Source organism: Lolium perenne, chromosome 7, assembly GCF_019359855.2.
Source record: "Lolium perenne isolate Kyuss_39 chromosome 7, Kyuss_2.0, whole genome shotgun sequence".
NCBI lineage: Eukaryota > Viridiplantae > Streptophyta > Magnoliopsida > Poales > Poaceae > Lolium > Lolium perenne.
Window position 1 is genome coordinate 131,523,976 of NC_067250.2, and position 27,196 is coordinate 131,551,171.

General features: G+C 45.1%; 1 protein-coding gene across 1 annotated transcript; it reads left to right on the forward strand.

The window, feature by feature from the left end:
* The first annotated feature begins 3,908 nt into the window (after window positions 1–3,908).
* On the forward strand, window positions 3,909–6,821 carry LOC127318428 (uncharacterized). Its single transcript, XM_051348911.2, has 3 exons — window positions 3,909–4,097; window positions 4,527–4,807; window positions 6,498–6,821. The coding sequence occupies exons 1-3, from the start codon at window positions 4,022–4,024 to the stop codon at window positions 6,720–6,722; spliced, it is 582 nt and encodes a 193-aa protein (XP_051204871.1). The 5' UTR covers window positions 3,909–4,021; the 3' UTR covers window positions 6,723–6,821.
* The last annotated feature ends 20,375 nt before the right edge of the window (window positions 6,822–27,196 follow it).

Consider the following 27,196-nt stretch of genomic DNA (forward strand, 5'->3'; position numbering starts at 1 on the left):
GCGGTGCTGGCCGCAGGAGTCGAACTCGAAGATTCGCTCGGGTGGCATACTTAGCCAGCCATGCTTGCTTTTCCAGCTCTGAGCCAACTGCAGGAGCTGAGCTCTGGAGGTTTGTCGGAGTGGCATACTTAGCTAGCCACGTCTGCTTCTCAAGATCCGTTCCCGAAGTTCCTCCTGTTGTTCCAGAAGTCCCTGCTGTTGCGGCCTGGTTTGTGAGCGCCCAGTTACCGCAGTCTGGCACGTATGTGCACGTGTACCCGTGAGGGATCTCCTTAGGTGCCTCGTGCAAGAACTGGTAGTCACTAGGGTCACCACCGATCTTGTAGACGACGTATGCCGGTGAATTCGGCACTTCTGGTGCTACCAACGCGAATGGCAGCGGTGGACGGGACTGGAGTGGCATCTCTCCTTGGTATGTCCCGAGAGCTGGTCCTGACGGAGAGTACTAGTGCCTCATGATTTTCTGGATCACCCGAAGAGCAACACGCTCCAAAGTGTTCACCAGGTTCTCAGAGTGGCGGTGTAGCGAATGAGCTACCATGAAGTTAATCTCCTGACGCAGGGACCTGGTGCGTTCTTCGGACGGGGCGGACAGGTCCACTCCATCGAGCGCGCCTTCAGGTGAGAACCCTTTCCACCTGATGCCATGTGAGCGGGTTCTGTGAAAGGAGCCGATGAGGTCGGCTTCGAGGATTGCTTTGACCTCGTCATACTTCTTCTTGAGCTCCTCGGTCAGATCCTCGTACGTGACGGGGTGCCGTCCGCCATCTCAGATGTAGATGGCGATGTGGTTGACGTCGAAGATTGTCCCACCGGGCGTGCCAGAATGTGTTGCGGTCAGAAACCCACCGGCGAGCAGCGACGGGCAACACAGGAGAGCCGGGAACAACTTAGGGCTGCGGCTGGCCCTGGTCCCTCCGAGCGACGGCCCGCAATGACTCCGGCACGCACGTCCGATGCTGGTGCAAGGGCGTGCCACCTGACCTATACCTGGTCAGGAAGGTGATGGAGATGCCTCGCTTAGTTTCCTGCATGGCATACACGTAAACATTAAATACGAGCCTCGATCGGCTCTCGGGTTGTCCTGTGAATCGGCTCAAAGAGCCGATCCACCCATGATTCGCACGAGGTGTATGAATATATGGTGGTCCTGCTTGATCAAGATAAAGCTAAAACGATCTACGACGATTTAGGGTTTTCACCGCATAATCGGAACATCCTACTCGTGATTGAGCCTCGCGGCCGCGCACGGTAATCGTAAGCCGATCCTAGACAAGGCCTAAAAACCAACACGAAGTTGATCCCCGGAACATCCTGTCTAGGGCTAGCAAACTACACCCTGCGCGCCGCTGGATCCTTCAACCCTTTGTAAGGCCTAACTATGCAGATATTAAACTAATCCTTGAAGAACAAGGAGCAACCATAACGGATCGGATCTACTAAACAATGATTAAGCGGGGTGCCGCCCCTACGCCTAAGATAGACGTAAGGGCGGCTAGATGTCTAAGGGTTGCACGACGATAGCATATGATACAAAGAACAATGCTAACCCTAACACATCTAAGATAACTACGTTGCTCGCCATCAAAAAGGCTTCAGTACGAGCAACGCATGAACAACGAATAAACTTGTACTGCCTAGATCGCAAGATGCGATCTAGGCAACATGATGCTTACCCGGAAGAAACCCTCGAGACAAGGGAGTTGGCGATGCGCCTAGATTGGTTTGTGGTGAACGTGATTGTTGTTTATTTCATAAACCCTAGATACATATTTATAGTCCGTAGACTTTCTAACGTGGGAATAATCCCAACCGTGCACGAGCCAAATTCTAACTAACCAACACGTATCCTACTATATTACAGATACACGGGCAAACTAGCCCAAACTTTGCATATAAGGCCGATTCACGTATATTCTTCCATGTATATTCTTCAAGCCCATCTTGATCGCGGCCCACCTCTGACTTGGTCAAATTCTGGTGATAACACTTACATGGTTTTTTCATTAGACCACTAAAAACTTATTTTGAGTATGAATGCAGTGTATATTTTAAAGAGAGAAGTCCACTTTACCCCCTTGAACTTGTCTTAGTTGTCACTTTACAACCCTTAACTTCAAATTGGTTCAAATTTCACCCTCAAACTTCAAAAACCATTCAAAACCACCCCTTTCACCAATTTAGCAACTTTTGATATGTTTTTTTAGCCAAGTCACCGTCTTTTTAATCCTAGGGACATACATAGTAGTTCCTACATAAAAAAAGACATACATGCATGCGTACCTTCTCGGAAGGTCAAAAGAGACGTTTGTGTCTCTCTTCCCAATGTGTTCGTGTTCCTGCATGAAACCAGGATCCGGGAGATCGGTGATCCGGGAGCGCCTACATCAACCATCAAGCACTTGACGCCGGCACCATACCCTGCCAGAAGCCTAGGACGCATCCCTCCCCTACCCTTGCGCGACCCATGTTTCTTAGGAGTCTATCGCCCGCTACTAGGTATTGGTCACCGAACAAGGCGATCGAGGAGGAGCGCCTCCGCCGCTAGCCCCAAGCAGTATTATAATGTGTTTTGCAGTTCAGCATGTACTGCGACGAAGTTCAAGGATCTAGCTCACCGGTGGAGGAGATGGGTCGGATCGTGCTCTCAGTTTCTCACGTTGCAGAGAAGAGAGAACACAAACAAATAATAATGTCACGAGAAGAAGCCAGGGGTATGTTACAGCAAGCATGTACCATGTACCAGGAGGTAAAATACATGTGAGATCTATTCTAAATACATGTACGTGTATGTTGAGGTTGCATGCATACAACGCAAAATCCGCTGTTGTGGCAATAAAAAATTAGATCAAATATGTCAATCGGTGCAAGGGTTGTAATCCGAACGATTTTTAGAGTTTAGAGGTGAAAGGTGAACCAATTTAAAGTTAAGGGTTGTAAAGTGAACTCTATACAAATTTAGGGGGGTTTAATTGGACTTCTATCTATTTTAAATATATTTTATATTTTGTTGTGTTGTATTGTGATCCAAATTCATTCTAAAGGGAGGCTAACTTCTGACAAGTGGAGCAAGGATCGATGTCACTGTCTATATATACCTTTTGTAAGCCGCCGGCTAGGGTTTATCAGATTATAAGATATCTCACGGCGTTTTGTAAACATTCCCCGATATAGTGAAGTTTTGCTGGCTGGCGCCGTGGTTTTTTGTTCTGTATTGGAAGGTTTTTCCACGTTAAAATCTTGTGTCCCCTGTGTGTGTTCTTTTATCGTTTTTCGTTATTTTGTCGCGTTTATAACATGTTGACCAAATTAATATTTTTTTCTCAAAGTGGCGTGATATCCTAATAAGTTGATATGGAGGGAGTACTAGTACTCCCTTCATTCACAATTACTTTATGTTCTGGTTTAGTTAAAAATCAATCTTTGTAAAATTTAAGTAAATATCAAACTTCGTAAAGTTTGACTAAATATTTTGAAAAAAATATTAACATCTACAATGTAAAATTTGTAGTAGTATTAGAATTATCATAAGGTATATATCTTATATTATATGCATTTGATATTATGGTTGTTGATATTTTTCCTATACTTTTTTATCAAACTTGACAAGATTTCACTTTAACTAAACCAGAACAAAACACGAAATGATAAAAAAACCAAAGGGAGTAGTACTACGGTTCTCCTTTAGGCAACCTATTCAAAGAGGCAAAATATACGAAGTACTGTAGATGTTTTCCCTCCAAACCAAAGAGTCACTTTCGAGTATACTCAAGCATTTGTTTGATGTTTGGGATTGGGAAGGGAATCCAAAAGGTACTTTCGCGTCTACCAAAGCAGCGATATCGGTGAAGGCGCGGGGACCAAAGCGCAGGCGGAAACTGTGAAGGCCCGTATGTCGTGGCCGCGTGTGTACGAGCTACTCGCAGGCGCGTCGTAGGCGTGCAGCGGAGAGAGAGAGAGAGACCCACTCCCTCCCTCTTCACACTCCCAGTCCCAAATACAAAAACCCTTCCCCCCAGCCATGGATTTCCCCCGCCGAGCCGCCGCTCGGGCCGACGCCGACGACATCTACGCCATGCCCAACCCTTCTCCGGACGGTAACGGGAAATATGGATCTAGTTCTGCGTCTTCATTTATCCGGCTGGAAGAGTTGTTGTTGTTGCTCTCATAGAAAAGGAATCCTATAGAAAAAGGGGGATTTTAATCTTTCTGTTAGGTGTCACTCTTGCATTGTTCTCTCTTCTTCTAGATAGGGAAGAACAGCGCCCTGTCTTTAGGGTCTAAAGCGATTTTGATTTTTTTTTTTGCTTTTTAAGACTTTCTTTTATCTGCAAGATCGAAGTCCTATTGCTGCTCCGAGCAAAAAAAAAAAAAAGAAGTCCTATTGCTGCACCCCAAAGAGGCATCTTTGGATCGAATCGTGGAACTAATAATACGCGGTGGCTAGGGATTTGGTGTTCGTGCAGCATTAGCTAAAAATTTGAGTGTATCAAAGAAATTAACAGCTGTCGCGTTTGGGGATGCAGCACATATGACGATAGACGCGCTCCGCCGGGAGCTCTTGCACGAGGGCATTCGCCAGCAGTTCATTGTGGCCGAACTGGCCAAGCGGCAGGAGCTGGAGGATGAGTTCCGTGACAGGTTCCGGCAGACCACAATGCCCCACCGTTGCGCATCCCCTCTGCCGCATGGTGGGCCATTTGCAGGATCGGCAATGTCGAGACGGCCTGTTAAAGACCGGATCGAGGAATGGTATCAACCTCCATGGTGCAGGGAGATAGACGAGGCGGATGCAGTAATCGCCGGGGTGAGCGGCTGCTTATCCTTTACTGATTTACATGTTCAATTTTATTCTCCTTTACATTTTCTTCATCATCATGCATTCTAGTATATTTTAAATAGCTGGGATGCTGCCATCTTCAACATTGTTTAATGCCCATCCACTTGCTATTGCTAATTCATATCTGTTAAGCATTAGTTACAAATTAAGTTAGTTCCCTCCCAATTTTTTACTTGTGTTTCTGGAGCAACATGTCTCAGCTAAGATTCTGTGTTTTTTCTCTTCTTAAATCCTGTTTATGAACTATGCATTCTTAAATTTGAATTCAGGTTGTAGCGCAACTGAATTTGTGAGTTCCTGTCATGTGACTAATTGAATGGCTTCTAAGCATCCCTCATTTGTTACTATCTATGCATTTTTCAGCTGATAAAACCCAATAATTTGATCTACACAAGTAATCTCTGTTCTGAAGTTCCCTAAAAAAAGTCTATTGTGAAGCGTTTTCCTTTTGGTCTGTAGTCTGTACCATTTAAAATAGCGACCTTTGTGAGAAATTAGCCTCGAGAATCGTTTGACCATAAACATACTGATGCTAGTGCTGTAAAAAATAGTGAGCTTGCATTGCTTGTACTCTCACTTTCAACACATCTGGGCTATACACCTTTCATCTAAGGAGTAATTTCTTTTTTGGATGGTAGGTTGAACCATATTTTTGGAGATCATCACGTTGAACCAAATTATGCAGTCAGAGTTATTATTTTAATGTGGTTTCACATGTAATTTGTAGGATTTTCGTTGCGAAATGTTGTGTGATGTCATCAAATTTATAAATCTGCTTCTACCCGTTTCATACATATACATGGCACACATAGCAATTTCCAGAAAACTGACCCCAGTTGCTAGGGTACAAATGTACAATGATTCATAGATTCCGGGCCTTTAATAGTTGTTATGCACTTAAACTAGATTCTAGGCCTTCAGTTATAAACTCCAAGCAAATTCTGTACTGTCAAGTACTTTTTGAGACGCATATCGTTTTCAAATATGTCATCTAAATATTTTTACAACTATTAGTATTTAGCAATCAAATTTCCAGAAGTGTACTTGTCCTATATTTAAAACAACGACAGCAAAAGGAGTATTAAGATTTTGTGAAATTGGGCCCTTTTCTCACTAATATTTGCCTTCTGCTAGTGGTGCTACAGTGTTACCATTAGTGTGATTTATATTAAGGACGTGCTTTGTTCTGGAAAAGCGATGTAATTTATGTATGGTCTCACTTTCACAGTTATATATTTTACGTGGATTACTTCATCTATGTAATTGGAGCCTCCTCAATGTATAGATTATGAATAAAACACGCACCATGGGGCTTGTACATGATCTGCTCCAAAAAAGCTGGTCACAAACAATTTATGAGTAAATGCTCAACCGTACAAGGAAGCTGCATATCTGCCAGTCGCGTATGTTGCCAATTCTTGGCAGTGTAAGTTGTTGAATGGTAGAGAATAGAACTAGACAATTGATGTAGAATAGGCCCGAACTTGTTACATCAGGGGAATTTCACTCTAATCTATGCAACTGAAATTTACTATATCATATATGTCTAGTGAAGGTAGTAAATGGTTCATACTTAACCGATACAATGTGTATACTGAAGAGAGTAATGGGATTATTCATGCCATTTTTCCTTGCTAACAAAAAATGCATTAAGCAGGCGGCACTCTCTGGGGTGAAGAGGAAACGGACAGCAGATACTCAGCCGTCGATTTGTAGCATCTGCAACGTAATATGCTACTATGAAACTGATTTACAGAAGCACTTAAGAGGCAGAAAGCACCAAAAGAAGCTAGAAGCTTTGAAGGGGAAAGGCAAGGGAACTGAAGAGAAGCTGCATGAAAAGGAAGCGCCCCAGCTTGTGGACAAGAACAAGAAAGAGTGAAATGCACCCACAGTCCTGGAAGTTACTGGCGATGTCCAAAACGGTCCTGGAATTCAGTAAATGCATCAAAACAGTCCTGAAACTTGTTCTTGATGTCTATATACGGTCCAAGATACGTATAGAGGTGACGTGCTAAATAAGTGGACCTAGTGAGGCAGTCCTAGATGGCCCACGGTGGCCGCGAGAGATGCCCCAACTGTCATGTTCAAATTTTATGCTCTCTCTGCTCGACAATTGCCCCACACGTTCTGTGTTGCTCCGCTTCTGGCCTTGTCGCTCACCACGCATGGAGAGCTCCCGTACCCAGCCGAAGTCGGGCTATGGTCGCGTGCGGCCGGACGCCGCCCACCAAGGGTCATGAAACTAGCTCGGCCACCGTCACTGTCGTCGTGGAAACATTCAGTAAGGCGTCCTCAAGCTTCGCACGCGTTCGGGGTCGTCCCCCGCACGCGACAGCCGGAGCGAACCCTAGCCGCCCGTGCCGCCACCCCTCCTCATCCCTCCTCTTCCGCCGCCGCTGGCGAGGGCCGCCAGGCAAAGCCTACGTGGTGCCGGCGGCGGTGCGACCTTCCTTACCCATACACGCGTGGCTTTGCGCGGGGCAGACGTGGTGGGCGGCGGCGGTGCACCTCCCATGTCGCACTGATGTTGGTGCCAGACCTGGGCCAGGCGGCCCCAGTTCCGGCGGCTCTTGGCAGCATGGCCCGCGCGGCTCTGATTCATCTAGGAAGGTCGCGGTGATGTTCCTCCTGCTGTGTGGTGGCGAGCTCTTAGATGCCAACAAAGTGAACGGCTTGACCGGTGACATAGTGGCGTCCGGACGGCGTGCTTCTCGGGTGGTGGAGGGAGGGTCCCCTCCCCTAGGATGTCGTGTGCTTTGATGGCTGCTAGCTATGGTGCCGTCCTACCTTGTCCAATTCGCGTTGCGGTGTGCTGATCAAGTCACATGGGCTCGAGGTCGTGGGGATGTCGAGGCGGCGGCCCCGGAAGGTGGACTGCACGGATGGCTCTACGGCGGGCAACGTGGCGGTGGTGGCGGTTTCACTCTTCGGTCATGGGATGGCATGGAGCGGACGGTGGGGGATCCTGGTGTTGGTGATGTCTCGGCCTTGGCAACTCCCATATCGTGTTTCAGAAGCCTAACTTTGGGACAGCGGGCGGCTGAGTTCTCGGGCGCGGTGTGCAGTTGCTTCCGGGCGAAAGCTCAGCGTCTCGGCGCCAACGACGGGGATGCCTGCGGGTGTTGTAACCCTCTTGGGGGTATCGTTGTGGGTTTCCGCCCGCAGTACGGCGCCGGGTGAAAACCTTAGACCTCACGGCCTCGACGGCGGCGGCGCAGTGCGTCGTTACCCTCTTGGGGGCGTCGTCGTGGAGCCCCGACTCAACTCGGTCGTTTGTCTATGTCTTCGGCTGTTACGGCTTTATTTATAAAGCGGGACGAAAGCCTATTTCGAAAAAGCACCGTCACAGCCGTCGCCGGCGTTGCGGTTGCGGATAACTCGCCTCCATGTGTAGTGTTGCCATCGCGTCGGCGGCCAGCTGCTGCAGCGCCCGCGTCAGGGCTCTCCACATTCAATAATTCCATATGTGCGTACACTGTACACATAGATTGCAAGAGGGATATCTCTAAGCAGCCACCGTGGTAAATATCTCTACGCAGCCTTCGTGGTACTTCCAGTATCCACATATGCATGCAGAGGCACACACATATTTAGTTTTTTTTTTTGAACGAGTCACACATATTTAGTTGCTCTTAATTTTAGGAGTACAAAAGAGAAGTGGAATCGCGCGAGGCCGTCGAGGGCCACCGGGAGCGGCTCAGTGGGTCCACTTACATTGCCACGTCACATTTATACGTATCTAGGACTGTATGTGGTCATCGAACCCAACTTTTGGGACTGTTTTGAGGCGTTTTCTGAGTTTCAGGACCATTGTAGACATCGTCTGCAACTTCCAGGACTGTTGATGCATTTCACTCAACAAGAAACGTGGCTCAAGATGGATGTGTAGCATCTGCAATGCTAACTGCACATCTCATTCTGACCTCGAGTGTCACATCCGAGGCAGAAGACACCAAGGAAGGTGCAAGCCCAAGCTTACACGTTAGGAACACAAATCTGTCAATTCTTACTAGCTGCATATGCAATTGAGATGTAGTTGCAGTACTGCAGTCCAAGAGTTGAGTAAGCCATGTAGAAAGAATTGCAGTTGCTGCAATGTTTCGGATCTCCTGACATTGTGAGGTGGAATCGTAGGACATCTTCTATTTTGGTGCCAACTTCTGCAAGGCTTGTTTGTCTTGGGCTTCAGTGGCGAAGCCAGGGCCGGCTAGCCTGGGCAGCTGCCCGGGCTCCCCCGATGCATGCCCTTGAAGATTAGGGTTGAAAATAAAACGGAAACGGACGGAAATTTGTTTTATCGTTTTTATTTCCCTCTATCTTATCGAAACCGAAAATGAAATCGGAAACCCCGGAAAGGAATACAGAACGGATACGTGGCGGATACGTTACGAAAACGGATATTTGCCACAACACAATGCGGCGTAATACCTTTATTTGTAGACCAAAAGACACACATAAATAAAAAGACAATAAGACAAGATATATCACTTAACTTCGACAAGCGGCAATTCAACATAAAGTAACACACATAGTTTAACAGCTGCATGCACACAATTATACAAAGTGATTAGGGTTAGAGTAATTAGTGAACTTGATACGTGGCTAAGCCTAGTTTCATGTGTAAATGTAGGCCTACTAAATGCACGAACCTCTCTTGGTTATATTTCCGGAAACTTTCCGTATTTATTTTTCCGGAATTTCCTCTGCCGTTTCTCTTTCAGTCGGAAAGTGCTCCCTCGTTTTCTTTTCTGTTTCCGTTTATGATTTTACCGTTTCCATTTCTTTTTCTCCAAATGTCATTTCCTTTTCCGTATTTGGTCCTTCATTTCTTTTTTCTTCGAAAACTGGCGGAAAGTTTCCCTTTCATTTTCAACCCTATTGAAGATAGATTCGAGAATGTTAGTTTAAATAGTGGTTTACTTGTGCAAAAACTGCTAAGCTTGACTGCACTAACATCTTGCCCAAGCTCTAATCTTGAGCTAGCTTCGCCATTGTTGGGCTTGCTAGACGATCATTCGAGACAGCTAAAGGAGCTTACATGGCCTTACCTTTGGTACTTCGGAGATGAGAAGTGGAAAGCATATTTGGCCTAACCTAACGAGAGTGGACAAATGGAGACCAAGCAGTATGTAGCCCTTCATTTTTCAAGAATCAGAAAATCATGTTTTAGAATTAAAAAATGTAAAAAAGATCATGGATGTAGCGCCCAGATGTATCTATAAGCGTGCACAATCTTAGTGTGAAACTCTTTATATTCTATGATATATAAAAATAACAAAATCTGATAAATTTTATAGTTTGAACCTGATAAATTTTATAGTTTTAAAATATGCAATATTCACTATACTCAGGTCCATATATTTGCTATTTTTGTGCAGCGTAGAATACAATGAATTCTATGTTTTTAGTATACATAATTTTGGTCCATCCAGAACGTTTTTATCATATTTTCAAAAACTTTAAAGTACAACTTTTGAATTTTTGAAAGTAAAAAAGCTAAATGAACCTTGGCTTTCATTTGTACTTTCGGATAACCTTCTCACTTTATTTCCTTGCAATGTTGACCTACCACGTAGTATACTGAGACAAAACGGAAGTACTGTACAAACTCCCTTCTTTTTAAAAATAGGATGCATATAGCTTTTTATCAAACTCAAAAGATAATAAGGTTTGTCTAACTATATAGAAAAAACATAAAAATCTACAATACCTAATGCATAGAATATAAAAGTATATTTCACGGAGATTTTAAGTGCATGTCCACCGACGCCCCTAAATGGCTGCCGACACGTTGCTATGGGGGCGTGGGTAGGGTTTCCGTGCACCGGCTATCCCAATAGGCTAGCCCCAATAAAAAAATTGCCCCCAAAAAATTGAAACTCATAAATAGGGATTGCAATTGAAGTCTAGTTTTCGAACAGAAATTCAAAGCATAGTTCGGTCATCTGTCCACCAAATCGAAACTAAAGTCCGGCTACCAAAAAACAACTTGGGGCTTTATGGCCAAATAACTCAAATGAAAGTTGTGAATGGTGCCAGCACCTCCATCACATCTGACTCGTCGATCACCGGCGACTCCACAGTCATAGGCATGTTGCCGTCGCCATGGCTACTGTTGTTGATACACCCATGGATGTCGATGCTGACATGGGCTAGGCGGCCATCATCTCCTTCCCGATGCGTACATCTTGTGTCACTCCCTCTCCAAAGGATCCATGGCCTACATGTCCTCCATCAAGACCTTGGCCTCTTGCGACATCTTGAACAATGCAATGTTTGATGCTTCATTCATGGCCTTGTTGGCTTGGGTTTCCATCTTGCGGCTTCCACCTTCTACCTCTCAAGCCCCAACTTCACATCTTGGTTCTCCAACATGGCCCTCCACATGATGGTGCCGCTTTCATCCCTATCTTTGTTGTCGGAGGAGAAGGTTGAAACCAACTTCTCAATGGTGGCATCAAAGCCGACCAATGAGGACGCCCCATTCCTCTCGACCTTGGCCTTCTGGTTTCCAATTGGGCAACCTGCCGAGGCCGCCGGGGGAAGGGGGGATGGTCAATGTTCCACATCACCGACTCCTTTGAGAGTGAGCCAGACCTTGTCCCATTTTTCACACTTTGGAGTTCCTTAAAGCAACGCATGAACAAGAAGTTCTTGTCCTCACTGTCCTTGTACGCGGTGAGCGCATCGTGCATCTAGCAAAGAAGACAACAATGCATCAATATGAGAATATCGACTTTGATGTGTGCGCAAGTTGAGAGAGGCACTTACGTAGTCCACCATGGTCTTGTCGCTCTCTTTCCTATTTGTTACCTTCTCGTAGTGGCCATGTAATTTGTTGCACGTCGCCTTGATAATGAAGGAGATATGCCCTAGAGGCAATAATAAAGTGGTTATTATTTATATCTTTATGTTTATGATAAATGTTTATATGTCATGCTATAATTGTATTAACCGAAACATTAGTACATGTGTGATATGTAGACAACAAGAAGTCCCTAGTATGCCTCTTAAACTAGCTTGTTGATTAATGGATGATTAGTTTCATAATCATGAACATTGGATGTTATTAATAACAAGGTTATATCATTATATGAATGATGTAATGGACACACCCAATTAAGCGTAGCATAAGATCTCGTCATTAAGTTATTTGCTATAAGCTTTCGATACATAGTTACCTAGTCCTTATGACCATGAGATCATGTAAATCACTTATACCGGAAAGGTACTTTGATTACACCAAACGCCACTGCGTAAATGGGTGGTTATAAAGGTGGGATTAAGTATCCGGAAAGTATGAGTTGAGGCATATGGATCAACAGTGGGATTTGTCCATCCCGATGACGGATAGATATACTCTGGGCCCTCTCGGTGGAATGTCGTCTAATGTCTTGCAAGCATATGAATAAGTTCATAAGAGACCACATACCACGGTACGAGTAAAGAGTACTTGTCAGAAGACGAGGTTGAACAAGGTATAGAGTGATACCGAAGATCAAACCTCGGACAAGTAAAATATCGCGTGACAAAGGGAATTGGTATCATATGTGAATGGTTCATTCGATCACTAAAGTCATCGTTGAATATGTGGGAGCCATTATGGATCTCCAGATCCCGCTATTGGTTATTGGTCGGAGTGAGTACTCAACCATGTCCGCATAGTTCACGAACCGTAGGGTGACACACTTAAAGTTGGATGTTGAAATGGTAGAACTTGAATATGGAATGGAGTTCGAATATTTGTTCGGAGTCCCGGATGAGATCCCGGACATCACGAGGAGTTCCGGAATGGTCCGGAGAATAAGATTCATATATAGGATGTCATTTTATGTGAATTAAAATGATGCGGAAGGTTCTATGGAAGGTTCTAGAAGGTTCTAGAAAAGTCCGGAAGAAACCACCAAGGAAGGTGGAGTCCCTCCGGGACTCCACCTCCATGGCCGGCCAACCCTAGTGGGGGAGGAGTCCCAAGTGGACTCCCCCTATGGGGGCCGGCCACCCCCCCATATGGAAGGGGGGAATCCCACCCCAAGTGGGATTCCCAACTTGGGTAGGTTTCCCTATCATATGGAAGGTTTTGGGTTCGGGTCTTATTCGGAGACTTGTAGTCCAACCCTTGGGGCTTCCACCTATATAATGAGGGACAAGGGGAGGGGGCCGGCCACCTCAAGACCACCACCTGGTCGCACCCCTCAAGTGGCCGGCCACCCCCTCCCAAACCCTAGCCGCCCCCCTCTCCTCCATAGCTCCCGCGTGCTTTAGCGAAGCTCCGCCGGAGTTCTCCACCGCCACCGACACCACGCCATCATGCTGTCGGATTCAAGAGGAGCTACTACTTCCGCTGCCCGCTGGAACGGGAGGTGGACGTCGTCTTCATCAACAACCGAACGTGTGACCGAGTACGGAGGTGCTGCCCGTTCGTGGCGCCGGAGGGATCGTGATCAAGATCTTCTACGCGCTTTTGCAAGCGGCAAGTGAACGTCTACCGCAGCAACAAGAGCCTCCTCTTGTAGGCTTTGGAATCTCTTCAAGGGTGAGACTCAATAAACCCCTCGTTGCTACCGTCTTCTAGATTGCATCTTGGCTTGGATTGCGTGTTCGCGGTAGGAAAATTTTTGTTTTCTATGCAACGTTATCCTACAGTGGTATCAGAGCCGTGTCTATGCATAGATGGTTGCACGAGTAGAACACACTGGTTTTGTGGGCGTTGATGCTTTTGTTATCTTTAGTTTGAGTACTTTGCATCTTTGTGGCATAGTGGGATGAAGCGGCTCGGACTAACTTTACATGACCGCGTTCATGAGACTTGTTCCTCGTTCGACATGCAACTTGTATTGCATAAGAGGCTTTGCGGGTGTCTGTCTCTCCTACTATAGTGAAGATTCAATTTACTCTTCTATTGAAAACATTAGTATCAACGTTGTGGTTCATGTTCGTAGGTAGATTAGATCTCTCCCGAAAACCCTAAACCACGTAAAATATGCAAACCAAATTAGAGACGTCTAACTTGTTTTTGCAGGGTTTGGTGATGTGATATGGCCATAATGTGATGATGAATATGTATGAGATGATCATTATTGTATTGTGGCAACCGGCAGGAGCCTTATGGTTGTCTTTAAATTTCATGTTGAGTAGTATTTCAAAGTAGTTGTGATAGTTGCTACATGGAGGACAATCATGAAGACGGCGACATTGACCTTGATGCTACGCCGACGATGATGGAGATCATGCCCGAAGATGATGGAGATCATGTCCGTGCTTTGGAGATGAAGATCAAAGGCGCAAAGACTAAAGGGCCATATCATATCACATATGAACTGCATGTGATGTTAATCCTTTTATGCATCTTATTTTGCTTAGATCGCGACGGTAGCATTATAAGATGATCCCTCACTAAAATCTCAAGATAATAAAGTGTTCATCCTTAGTAGCACCGTTACCAAGTCTTGTCGGTTCGAAGCATCTCGTGATGATCGGGTGTGATAGAATCAACAAGTACATACAACGGGTGCAAGATAGTTTTGCACATGCGGATACTAAGGTGGCCTTGACGAGCCTAGCATGTACAGGCATGGTCTCGGAACACGTGATACCGAAAGGTAGAGCATGAATCATATGGTTGATATGATGAACACTTTGAGTGTTCGCCATTGAAATCACACCTTGTCTCGTGATGATTGGACTTAGGTGCGGTGGATTTGGTTCGTGTGATCACTAAGACAATGCGAGGGATATTGTTTTGAGTGGGAGTTTACCTAGTTTTTAATTATGTTGAATTAAAATTTGAACTCAATTTGTCATAAACTTAGTCTAAACTTTTGCAAATATATGTTGTAGAGATGGCGTCCCCAATCAATTTTAACCAGTTCCTAGAGAAAGAAAAACTTAAGAGCAACGGTAGCAACTTCACCGACTGGTTCCGTCATGTGAGGATCTTCCTCTCTGGTGGAAATCTGCAATATGTGCTTGATGCACCGCTAGGTGACCCTCCTGCAGAAACTGAAACCGATGAAGTAAAAGCTGTTTACGAGACTCGGAAAATTCGGTACTCTCAAGTTCAGTGTGCCATCCTGTGCAGTCTGGAATCCGATCTTCAAAAACGTTTTGAGCACCACGATCCTCATGAGTTGATGAAAGAGCTGAAAGCTATTTTTGAGACTCATGCGGCCGTGGAATGCTATGAAGCATCGAAACAATTCTTCAGCTGCATGATGGAAGAAGGCAGCTCCGTTAGTGAGCACATGCTCGCCATGACCGGGCATGCGAAGAAACTCAGTGACTTGGGAATAGTGATTCCTAACAGACTGGGGATTAATCGTGTCCTTCAATCACTGCCACCAAGTTACAAGAACTTTGTGATGAACTACAATATGCAGAACATGAACAAGGAGTTACCTGAACTCTTTGGCATGCTAAAAGCTGCTGAGATTGAGATCAAGAAAGAGCACCAAGTGTTGATGGTCAACAAGACCACCAGTTTCAAGAAACAGGGCAAGTCTAAGGGAAAATTCAAAAAGGGTGGCAAGAAAGCTGCCACGCCTCCTGTGAAACCTAAGAATGGCCTAAGCCTGATGCTGAGTGCTATTACTGCAAGGAGAAGGGACACTGGAAGCGTCATTGCTCCAAGTATCTGGCTGATCTAAAGAGCGGCCTTGTCAAGAAGAAGAAAGAAGGTATATCTGATATACATGTTATAGATGTTTATCTCACTGGTTCTCGTTCTAGTACCTGGGTATTTGATACTGGTTCGGTTGCTCATATTTGTAACTCGAAACAGGAACTAAAGAATAAACGACAACTACTGAAAGATAAAGTGACGATGCGCGTTGGAAACGGATCCAAGGTCAATGTGATCGCTGTCGGCACACTTCCTCTACATCTACCTTCGGGATTAGTTTTAAGCCTAAATAATTATTATTATGTACCTGCGTTGAGCATGAACATTATATCTGGATCTAGTTTAATGCAAGACGGTTATTCATTCAAGTCTGAGAATAATGGTTGTTCTATTTTTATGAATAATATCTTTTATGGTCGAGCACCACAAAAGAATGGCTTATTTCTGTTAGATCTCGATAGTAGTGATACGCATATACATAACGTTGATGCTAAGCGAATTAAATTGAATGATAATTCTACTTATATGTGGCACTGTCGTCTTGGTCATATTGGAGTGAAACGCATGAAGAAACTCCATACTGATGGATTACTTGAATCACTTGACTTTGAGTCACTTGATAGATGCGAAGCATGTCTAATGGGTAAAATGACTAAGACTCCATTTTCTGGTATGATGGAGCGAGCTACTAACTTATTGGAAATCATACATACCGATGTGTGCGGACCAATGAGCGTAGCATCGCGCGGTGGTTATCGTTATGTTCTAACCTTCACAGATGATCTGAGTAGATATGGGTATATCTATTTCATGAAACATAAATCCGAAACTTTCGAGAAGTTTATGGAATTTCAAAGTGAAGTAGAAAATCAACGTAACAAGAAGATTAAATTTCTACGATCTGATCGTGGAGGTGAATATCTGAGTTATGAGTTTGGCATGCATTTAAAGAAATGCGGAATACTTTCACAGTTGACACCACCGGGAACACCACAGCGTAACGGTGTGTCCGAACGTCGTAATCGAACTCTCTTAGATATGGTTCGTTCTATGATGTCTCTTACTGGTTTGCCGTTATCATTTTGGAGTTATGCATTAGAGACAGCCGCATTCACTTTAAATAGAGCACCATCAAAATCCGTAGAAACGACACCGTATGAATTATGGTTTAATAAGAAACCTAAGCTGTCGTTCCTGAAAGTTTGGGGTTGCGAAGCCTATGTAAAGAAGTTACAACCGGACAAGCTAGAACCCAAAGCGGAGAAATGCGTCTTCATAGGATACCCTAAGGAAACTATTGGGTACACTTTCTATCACAGATCCGAAGGCAAAATCTTTGTTGCTAAGAACGGAACCTTTCTTGAGAAAGAATTTCTCACTAAAGAAGTGACTGGAAGAAAAGTAGAACTCGATGAGATTGATGAATCTATACTCGTTGATCAGAGTAGCGCGGTACCGGAAGTTGTACCTGTACCGCCTACACCGGCAACAGAGGAAGCTAATGATAATGATCATGAAACTTCGAACGAGGAAACTACTGAACCTCGCAGATCGACAAGGGAACGTGCCACTCCTGATTGGTATGATCCTTGTCTAAATGTCATGATTGTGGATAACAATGATGAGGACCCTGCGACGTATGAAGAAGCGATGATGAGCCCAGATTCCAACAAATGGCAAGAAGCCATGAAATCCGAAATGGGATCCATGTATGATAACAAAGTATGGACTTTGGTAGACTTACCTGATAGCCGAAAGGCTGTCGAGAATAAATGGATCTTCAAGAGAAAAACAGATGCTGATGGTAATATTACTGTCTATAAAGCTCGACTTGTCGCAAAGGGTTTCCGACAAATTCAAGGAGTTGACTACGATGAGACTTTCTCACCTGTAGCGAAGCTAAAATCTGTGAGGATTTTGTTAGCAATAGCTGCATTTTTCGATTATGAGATTTGGCAGATGGATGTCAAAACGGCGTTCCTTAATGGAGACATTGAGGAAGAGTTGTATATGGTACAACCCAAAGGTTTTGTCGATCCTAAAAATGCTGACAAAGTATGCAAACTTCAGCGTTCAATCTATGGACTGAAGCAAGCATCAAGAAGTTGGAACCGACGCTTTGATAAGGTGATCAAAGACTTCGGGTTTATACAGTGTCATGGAGAGGCCTGTATTTACAAGAAAGTGAGTGGGAGCTCTGTAGTATTCATGATATTATATGTAGATGACATATTATTGATCGGGAATGATATAGAACTATTAAGAAGTGTTAAAGGTTATTTGAATAATAGTTTTTCAATGAAAGACCTTGGTGAAGCATCGTATATATTAGGCATCAAGATTTATAGAGATAGATCAAAACGCCTAATAGGGCTATCACAGAGTACATATCTGGACAAGATTCTAAAGAAGTTTAGAATGGACGAAAGTAAGAAAGGGTTCTTACCTATGTTACCAGGCAAGGTCTTGAGTAAGACTCAAGGACCGGCTACGGCAGAAGAAAGAGAAAGGATGAGTAATATCCCCTATGCCTCGGCAGTAGGATCTATCATGTATGCCATGCTATGTACTAGACCGGATATAGCACATGTTGTTAGTTTGACTAGCAGATATCAAAGTGATCCAGGAATGGAACACTGGACAGCGGTCAAGAATATCCTGAAGTACTTGAAAAGAACTAAGGATATGTTTCTTTGTTATGGAGGTGACCAAGAGCTCGTTGTAAACGGTTACACCGATGCAAGTTGGAACACTGATCCTGATGACTCTAAGTCACAGTCTGGGTACATGTTTATATTGAATGGTGCTGCAGTAAGTTGGGCAAGCTCGAAGCAGTGCACGGTGGCGAAGTCTTCAACAGAATCAGAGTACATAGCGGCTTCAGAGGCTTCATCAGAAGCGGTATGGATGAAGAGGTTCATTGTAGAGCTCGGTGTGGTTCCTAGTGCATTGGACCCATTAATCATATACTGTGATAACATGGGTGCCATCGCCAATGCACAAGAGCCAAGGTCACACAAGAGGCTAAAGCATATCAAGCTGCGTTACCACTCGATTCGCGAGTACATCGAAGATGGAGAAGTAAAGATTTGCAAAGTACACACTGATCTGAATGTAGCAGATCCGTTGACTAAAGCTCTCCCTAGGGCAAAACATGACCAACACCAGAATGTCATGGGTGTTAGGTATATTACAATGTAATCTAGATTATTGACTCTAGTGCAAGTGGGAGACTGAAGGAGATATGCCCTAGAGGCAATAATAAATTGGTTATTATTTATATCTTTATGTTTATGATAAATGTTTATATGTCATGCTATAATTGTATTAACCAAAACATTAGTACATGTGTGATATGTAGACAACAAGAAGTCCCTAGTATGCCTCTTAAACTAGCTTGTTGATTAATGGATGATTAGTTTCATAATCATGAACATTGGATGTTATTAATAACAAGGTTATATCATTATATGAATGATGTAATGGACACACCCAATTAAGCGTAGCATAAGATCTCATCATTAAGTTATTTGCTATAAGCTTTCGATACATAGTTACCTAGTCCTTATGACCATGAGATCATGTAAATCACTTATACCGGAAAGGTACTTTGATTACACCAAACGCCACTGCGTAAATGGGTGGTTATAATGGTGGAATTAAGTATCCAGAAAGTATGAGTTGAGGCATATGGATCAACAGTGGGATTTGTCCATCCCGATGACGGATAGATATACTCTGGGCCCTCTCGGTGGAATGTCGTCTAATGTCTTGCAAGCATATGAATAAGTTCATAAGAGACCACATACCACGGTACGAGTAAAGAGTACTTGTCAGAAGACGAGGTTGAACAAGGTATAGAGTGATACCGAAGATCAAACCTCGGACAAGTAAAATATCGCGTGACAAAGGGAATTGGTATCGTATGTGAATGGTTCATTCGATCACTAAAGTCATCGTTGAATATGTGGGAGCCATTATGGATCTCCAGATCCCGCTATTGGTTATTGGTCAGAGTGAGTACTCAACCATGTCCGCATAGTTCACGAACCGTAGGGTGACACACTTAAAGTTGGATGTTGAAATGGTAGAACTTGAATATGGAATGGAGTTCGAATATTTGTTCGGAGTCCCGGATGAGATCCCGGACATCACGAGGAGTTCCGGAATGGTCTGGAGAATAAGATTCATATATAGGATGTCATTTTATGTGAATTAAAATGATGCGGAAGGTTCTATGGAAGGTTTTAGAAGGTTCTAGAAAAGTCCGGAAGAAACCACCAAGGAAGGTGGAGTCCCGGAGGGACTCCACCTCCATGGCCGGCCAACCCTAGTGGGGGAGGAGTCCCAAGTGGACTCCCCCTATGGGGGCCGGCCACCCCCCCATATGGAAGGGGGGAATCCCACCCCAAGTGGGATTCCCACCTTGGGTAGGTTTCCCTATCATATGGAAGGTTTTGGGTTCGGGTCTTATTCGGAGACTTGTAGTCCAACCCTTGGGGCTTCCACCTATATAATGAGGGACAAGGGGAGGGGGCCGGCCACCTCAAGACCACCACCTGGCCGCACCCCTCAAGTGGCCGGCCACCCCCTCCCAAACCCTAGCCGCCCCCCTCTCCTCCATAGCTCCCGCGTGCTTTAGCGAAGCTCCGCCGGAGTTCTCCACCGCCACCGACACCACGCCGTCGTGCTGTCGGATTCAAGAGGAGCTACTACTTCCGCTACCCGCTGGAACGGGAGGTGGATGTCGTCTTCATCAACAACCGAACGTGTGACCGAGTACGGAGGTGCTGCCCGTTCGTGGCGCCGGAGGGATCGTGATCAAGATCTTCTACGCGCTTTTGCAAGCGGCAAGTGAACGTCTACCGCAGCAACAAGAGCCTCCTCTTGTAGGCTTTGGAATCTCTTCAAGGGTGAGACTCGATAAACCCCTCGTTGCTACCGTCTTCTAGATTGCATCTTGGCTTGGATTGCGTGTTCGCGGTAGGAAATTTTTTGTTTTCTATGCAACGTTATCCTACAGATAAACCCCACCGATGCGATCTGGCCGACTCGTTGCATATCATGTGGATCGAGGCATGTTCCCGGGTGCATAGCGGGTGAGTCGACGTAGGTGCTATTTGTAAGGGTATTTTACTCTTATCCATTATTTTGGTAACAATGACACCGTGCTAGAGTATTTGACCTAATACGTTTATAAGGATAATCTCAGGTATTAGGCAAAGAGGCATAAATGGTGTATCAAAGGAACAAGAAGGCTAAAGGAGACCCCCCCACTTCAACAACAATCGAAAAGGGATCTACAGCAGAATTCAGGTTTGACGCTCGGTCAGCCGGCCTCTCAACCGGCCAGTCCAGCGCGCAGTCCGGTCAACCGGGCGCCAACCGGGCGCCAAACGTGCGCCTAACTGATCCGGTCTGCCGCCCGGTCTACCGGCCTACAGACCGGCGGGCCCGGCGTGCCGTCCGGTCGACCGGGCGCCAACCGGAGGAGCTCCTGGATGTCTCAAAGTGACCCCGGTCGGGGTCCGGCCTGCCGTCCGGTTTGGACCAGCTGGTCCGTTCCCTGATCCGGTCCGACCGGCCTCTGCACCGGACGATCCGGTCAGTGGTCCGGTTGACCGGGTTTGTCGGGAGAAAAGCTGAGGTGGCAAGTGACCAACGGCCATATTTCGAAGAACACTATAAATAACCCTTCTCCTACATCTGAACAGTTAGGCACTACACTACAAGCTGTTCTTGAGCTCTCTCTCTCTCTCTCATGCTCCATTACTAGAAACACCAAAAGCCTCAGATCTCCCTCCTCCTCCACCCAAACTCAAATCCCTCCGGGGAAACGTTAGAGGAGGACCCGATCTACTGTTCTACCAAGCCAAATCTCATTCCCCTTGTATTCATCGAGAAGCTTGCTTCCTAGGGTTCCTTGGAAACCCTAGGTGGGCAAGAGGAGTCCGGAAGCATCCGGGCTGTTGATTTGCTCCGGGCAAGATTGTGAAGGTTTGGAGGCTACCTTAAAGTCTACCACAAGTGAGTGAGCTATTCCTTCGTGGGATAGGCTCCGGAGAATAGGGTGAGCCTTCATGGCGTGGGGAATCCTTCGTGGGACCTCCACCCCTCCAAACGTGACGTACCTTCTTGCAAAGGAAGGGAACACGGGAATACATCCTCGTCTCCGCGTGCTATCGGTTATCTCTAACTGAACTCCTTACTTGTGATTTAACTGCTTGTGAGAGCCTTCGTGCTCGAGTTAGTTGTATCCTCATATAGGTTGCTTCACCTAGTTTGCATTAGGCTCACCTTTATATTCCGCAAAGCCTAATATTGCAAAGAAATAATTAAAATATGTAGAAACCTATTCACCCCCCCTCTAGGTTTACCATCTCTATACTTTCAATTGGTATCAGAGCCTGGACTCTTATTAAGGGCTTCACCGCCTTAAGAGTGAGATGGATAAACTATTCGAGGGTCTAGATGAAGACTCTAACCTTTCGGTTAAAGAGATGAAATCTAGATTCTTGGCATACGATGCCGAGAAGAAGAAAAAGGAGGATGAACTAGAAAGCCAAATGGCAGAGATGTCTGCCATGCTTAAGAACTTGACTAGTGGGCCTCCTAGTACGGCTTCGGCCTCCCTAGGGAGCTTTCATACAGTCAACCATGACTATCCCAAAAACACTTCACCCATGCCTCATATAAACCATAGTGGGAATGTTCCCCATTTTGATGGAACTCACTTTCCTTTTTGGAAATCTTCTATGGAATCTCATATTCGGAGCTGCAGTGTGGAGCTATGGGAGATCATTGTTCATGGATACCGGGAGCCACAAGATCCCATTCGGTTGACCTCCACCGAATTCTACAACCGTCAACTCAATGCCTTCGCACGTGACAAGATTAGGAGTGGCATCAACCGCAAGCTCCTTGATCAAGTCAATGACGTAGACTCCGCTAAAGAGTTGTGGGATCGAATCATAGTACTCCAAGAGGGAACCGATTTGATCCAATCAGCTCTTTATGAGACCGCAAAGGAAGAGGCCCATCAGTTCATGATTCGAGAAGGAGAATCCGTGGCCGATGCTTATGCAAGCCTAGGCGCTCTTAGAGTAAGGGTCAAGGGACTTGGAGTTGAGAAGTACAATGACGGCTTCGAGATGAATGAAGCATTCATAAAGTCCAAGGTCATTGCTATGATTGCCGTCAATCAAGAAGACACCAACCTTGCACTCAACTTGCAAATCATGATCAAGAGTGCCGATCTCAACTCCGATGATCTAGTCTCCTATGTGGCCGCCAATGAAAACATGGCCAAAGCGGGAAAGAGGCTCATGGCAATGAATCGTGTTGATGAAGCCTCACACAACCATGAAGCGCCACACAACCTTGCTCTCAAAGCTAGGGCCGGTCATGGAAGCAAAGAAGACTATGAAATTGAAGAAGATGAGGAGATGACTTCAATTAGTGACATTGCTACCGACTTGCTTTCTTCGCCAAGAAGTACAAGGCAAAGTTCCCAATGCTCCTCAATGACAAGAAGAAGAAGAGAACTTGCTACAATTGTGATGAAGATAGCCACTTAGCAAATGAGTGCCCTTATGAGAAAAGGGTAGACAAGCCAAAGTTCATCAAAGGGGTCAAACCAAGATTGAAGCCAAACCCAATCAACGACCGATACAAGAAGAACAAGGGAAGAGCCTTTGTTGGGGCCGAGTACTTGTCCGATGATGAAGAGGAAGATGAGGAGAAGGAGCCGGGGTGGCCGGTTTGGCTTTCTCTAAGCCCGGGTCACTCTTCACATATGACTACTCCAAGGATTACTCCACGGAGAATGATGTTGGCTCTTCCTTCATGGCAAGAACAACTCAAGATGATGACTCCGATGACTCTCCCTCCTCTACAATCGTTGGCTCTTGTATTATGGCAAGGGAAACCAAGGTAATGGAACCTCCACCTTCCCTATCTAGTGTTCTTGATGATGAAAACGAAAATCAAGAAGAATTAATTGTGCTTAAGGAACTCTATGATGTTAGATGCACCCTTCGTGGTGAAGCTCTTGTCAAGTTTGATTTCTTGATGGACTCACTCAAGGAAAAGGATGAGTCCATTGAGGAATTAGAATATCATTTGAATGAAAAGGAACGGAGATTCAATCTCCTAAGACAAGAGCTAAAAACCGAAAGGTGCATATCTCAAGGCCTTAAGCAACAAATTGAAACTTATGAACTTGATAAAGTTAAGGACCTAGAAACTATTGATAGGGCTCAATCATTGACTCAAGAGCTCAATGCCTCAAAGGAGGAGCTTGAAGTTGCTCATGCTTCTCTCACTAGGGATCTTGACCACCTTGAAAAAGCTAACAAGCTTGTTAAGGATGAGCTCAAGAAACTTGGAGAGAACCATGACCTACTCCAAGAAACCTACAAAAAGGCTCTTGGATCAATGAAGGATCCCATTGTTGTTGAAAATCTTGCTTGTTCTTCCACTTCCTTTACTAGTGAGCATGCTAAACTTGTTGAGGAACATGTTCGTTTACAAGAGGAACTCTCTTTGCATGTTGAGACCAATGCATATCTTGAATCCTTGGTGACCAAATATGGTCTCGACTATCATCCTAATGAATCTTCTTGTGAGCAAGCATCTATTCTTGAGGAAAATGTTAGGTTAACAAAGGAACTTGCAAAGTTCACCACCGCCAAGAACAAGATGGGATTGGATGACCTCTTGAGTAAGCAAAGGTCAAACAATCAAAAGTTTGGACTTGGATATGTTCCCAAGTCTCACAAGAAGAACAACTACAAGAAGGAGAAACCCGCTCAAGATAATAACAAGAAGGTCACCAATGTTGGGAAAGCCTCAAAGGGCAAAGCCACTAGTGGTGACCGCACGGGGCCAAACGATCACTATGCTTTATTTGTTGATTATTATGGTGATGTCTATGCTAACTATGTTGGCCCTCGTAATGGCTATGCTTATAGAGAGTACTCAATTTGGGTACCAAAAGATATTGTTGCCATTGCAAATGAACCCATTAATCGATGGGTTCCTAAATCCTCTACTTAATTTTGTAGGGATATTCCTCCGGTGGTCCAAAATGGGTGTTTGATAGTGGATGCACCAATCATATGACTGGAGGAAGAGGTGTGCTTGATCAATTCATTGAAGATATCAACAAGAAGTCAAGCATCACCTTTGGTGAGAACTCAAAGGGAAAGGTACTTGGGTATGGCAAGGTGGCAATCTCTAAGGACTTGTGCCTTGAGACGGTCATGCTTGTTGAATCCCTTGGCTATAACTTACTTTCTATATATCATCTTGCCGATGCCGGTTACAATTCATATTTTACTAATTATTGTGTGAAAGTCTTTAGGAGTGACAATCTCAAATTGGTCCTTGTTGGATATGTGGAGAACAACCTTTACGTGGTTGACCTCTCAAAAGAGAGCTCCTCTCCTTCCACATGTCTAATGGCGGCCAAGCATGACGAAGGTTGGTTGTGGCATCGCCGCCTTGGTCATGTTAACATGAGAAATCTTAAACAACTCCTAAAGGGTGAGCACATTGTGGGACTAACCGGCATTTCTTTTGAGAAATATCGTGTTTGTAGTGCATGTGTAGCCGGAAAGCAACTCAAGAAGAAACATCCTATCAAGAGTATTGTCACCACATCTAGGCCTTTGGAGCTCCTTCATTTGGATCTCTTTGGGCCATCACATTATGATACTCTTGGTGGGAGCAAGTATGGACTTTTCATTGTTGATGATTACTCAAGATACTCTTGGGTCTTTCTCCTTAAGTCTAAGGACGAGACCCATAGAGAGTTCATCACCTTCACCAAGAAAGCTCAACGTATGTATGAATCCGAGATCAAGGCGATTAGGACCGACAATGGCACTGATACGTCTCAAACGTATCTATAATTTCTTATGTTCCATGCTACTTTATTGATGATACTCACATGTTTTATACACACTTTATGTCATATTTATGCATTTTCCGTCACTAACCTATTGACAAGATGCCGAAGAGCCAGTTGCTGTTTTCTGCTGTTTTTGGTTTCAGAAATCCTACAAAGGAAATATTCTCGGAATTGGACGAAATCAACGCCCAGGGTCTTATTTTTCCACGGAGCTTCCAGAAGACCGAAAGGATTACGAAGTGGGGCGACGAGGCGCCGCCATGCCAGGGCCGCGCGGCCAGGGTTGGGCCCGCGCCGCCCTGTTGTGTGGGGCCCTCGCGCCGCCTCTAAACCTACCCTTCCGCCTACTTAAAGCCTTTGTCGAGAAAACCCCAGTACCGAGAGCCACGATACGGAAAACCTTCCAGAGACGCCGCCGCCAATCCCATCTCGGGGGATTCAGGAGATCGCCTCCGGCACCCTGCCGGAGAGGGGAATCATCTCCCGGAGGACTCTTCATCGCCATGATCGCCTCCGGAGTGATGTGTGAGTAGTTCACCCCTGGACTATGGGTCCATAGCAGTAGCTAGATGGTTGTCTTCTCCTCATTGTGCTATCATTGTTCGATCTTGTGAGCTGCCTATCATGATCAAGATCATCTATTTGTAATGCTACATGTTGCGTTTGTTGGGATCCGATGAATATGAAATACTATGTTATGTTGATTATCAATCTATCATCTATATGTTGTTTATGATCTTGCATTCTCTCCGTTGCTAGTAGAGGCTCTGGCCAAGTTGATACTTGTAACTCCAAGAGGGAGTATTTATGCTTGATAGTGGGTTCATGCCTCCATTTAATCTGGGACAGTGACAGAAAGTTCTAAGGTTGTGGATGTGTTGTTGCCACTAGGGATAAAACATCAATGCTTTGTCTAAGGATATTTGTGTTGATTACATTACGCACCATACTTAATGCAATTGTCTGTTGTTTGCAACTTAATACTGGAAGGGGTGCGGATGCTAACCCGAAGGTAGACTTTTTAGGCATAGATGCATGCTGGATAGCGGTCTATGTACTTTGTCGTAATGCCCAATTGAATTTCACACTACTCATCATGATATGTATGTGCATTGTTATGCCCTCTTTATTTGTCAATTGCCCAACTGTAATTTGTTCACCCAACATGCTATTTCTTATCGGAGAGACACCACTAGTGAACTGTGGACCCCGGTCCATTCTTTTACATCGAATACAATCTACTGCAAATATTGTTCTTTACTGTTCTTCGCAAACATCATTTTCCACACTATACATCTAATCCTTTGTTTACAGCAAGCCGGTGAGATTGACAACCTCACTGTTACGTTGGGGCAAAGTACTTTGATTGTGTTGTGCAGGTTCCACGTTGGCGCGGAATCCCTGGTGTTGCACCGCACTACACTCCGCCACCATCAACCTTCACGTGCTTCTTGACTCCTACTGGTTCGATAACCTTGGTTTCTTACTGAGGGAAAACTTACTGCTGTACGCATCACACCTTCCTCTTGGGGTTCCCAACGGACGTGTACTTCACGCGTATCAGGCACCGAGTTCAAGAACTACACCATGCAAGAGTTTGTTAATGATGAGGGCATCAAGCATGAGTTTTCGGCGCCATACACCCCTCAACAAAATGGTGTTGTTGAAAAGAAGAACCGGACTATCATTGAGATGGCAAGAACCATGTTGAGTGAATTCAACTCACCCCACAACTTTTGGGGAGAAGCCATCTCTACGGCCGTCCACTACTCCAACCGGCTCTTCCTCCGTCCCCTCCACAACAAAACTCCATACGAGC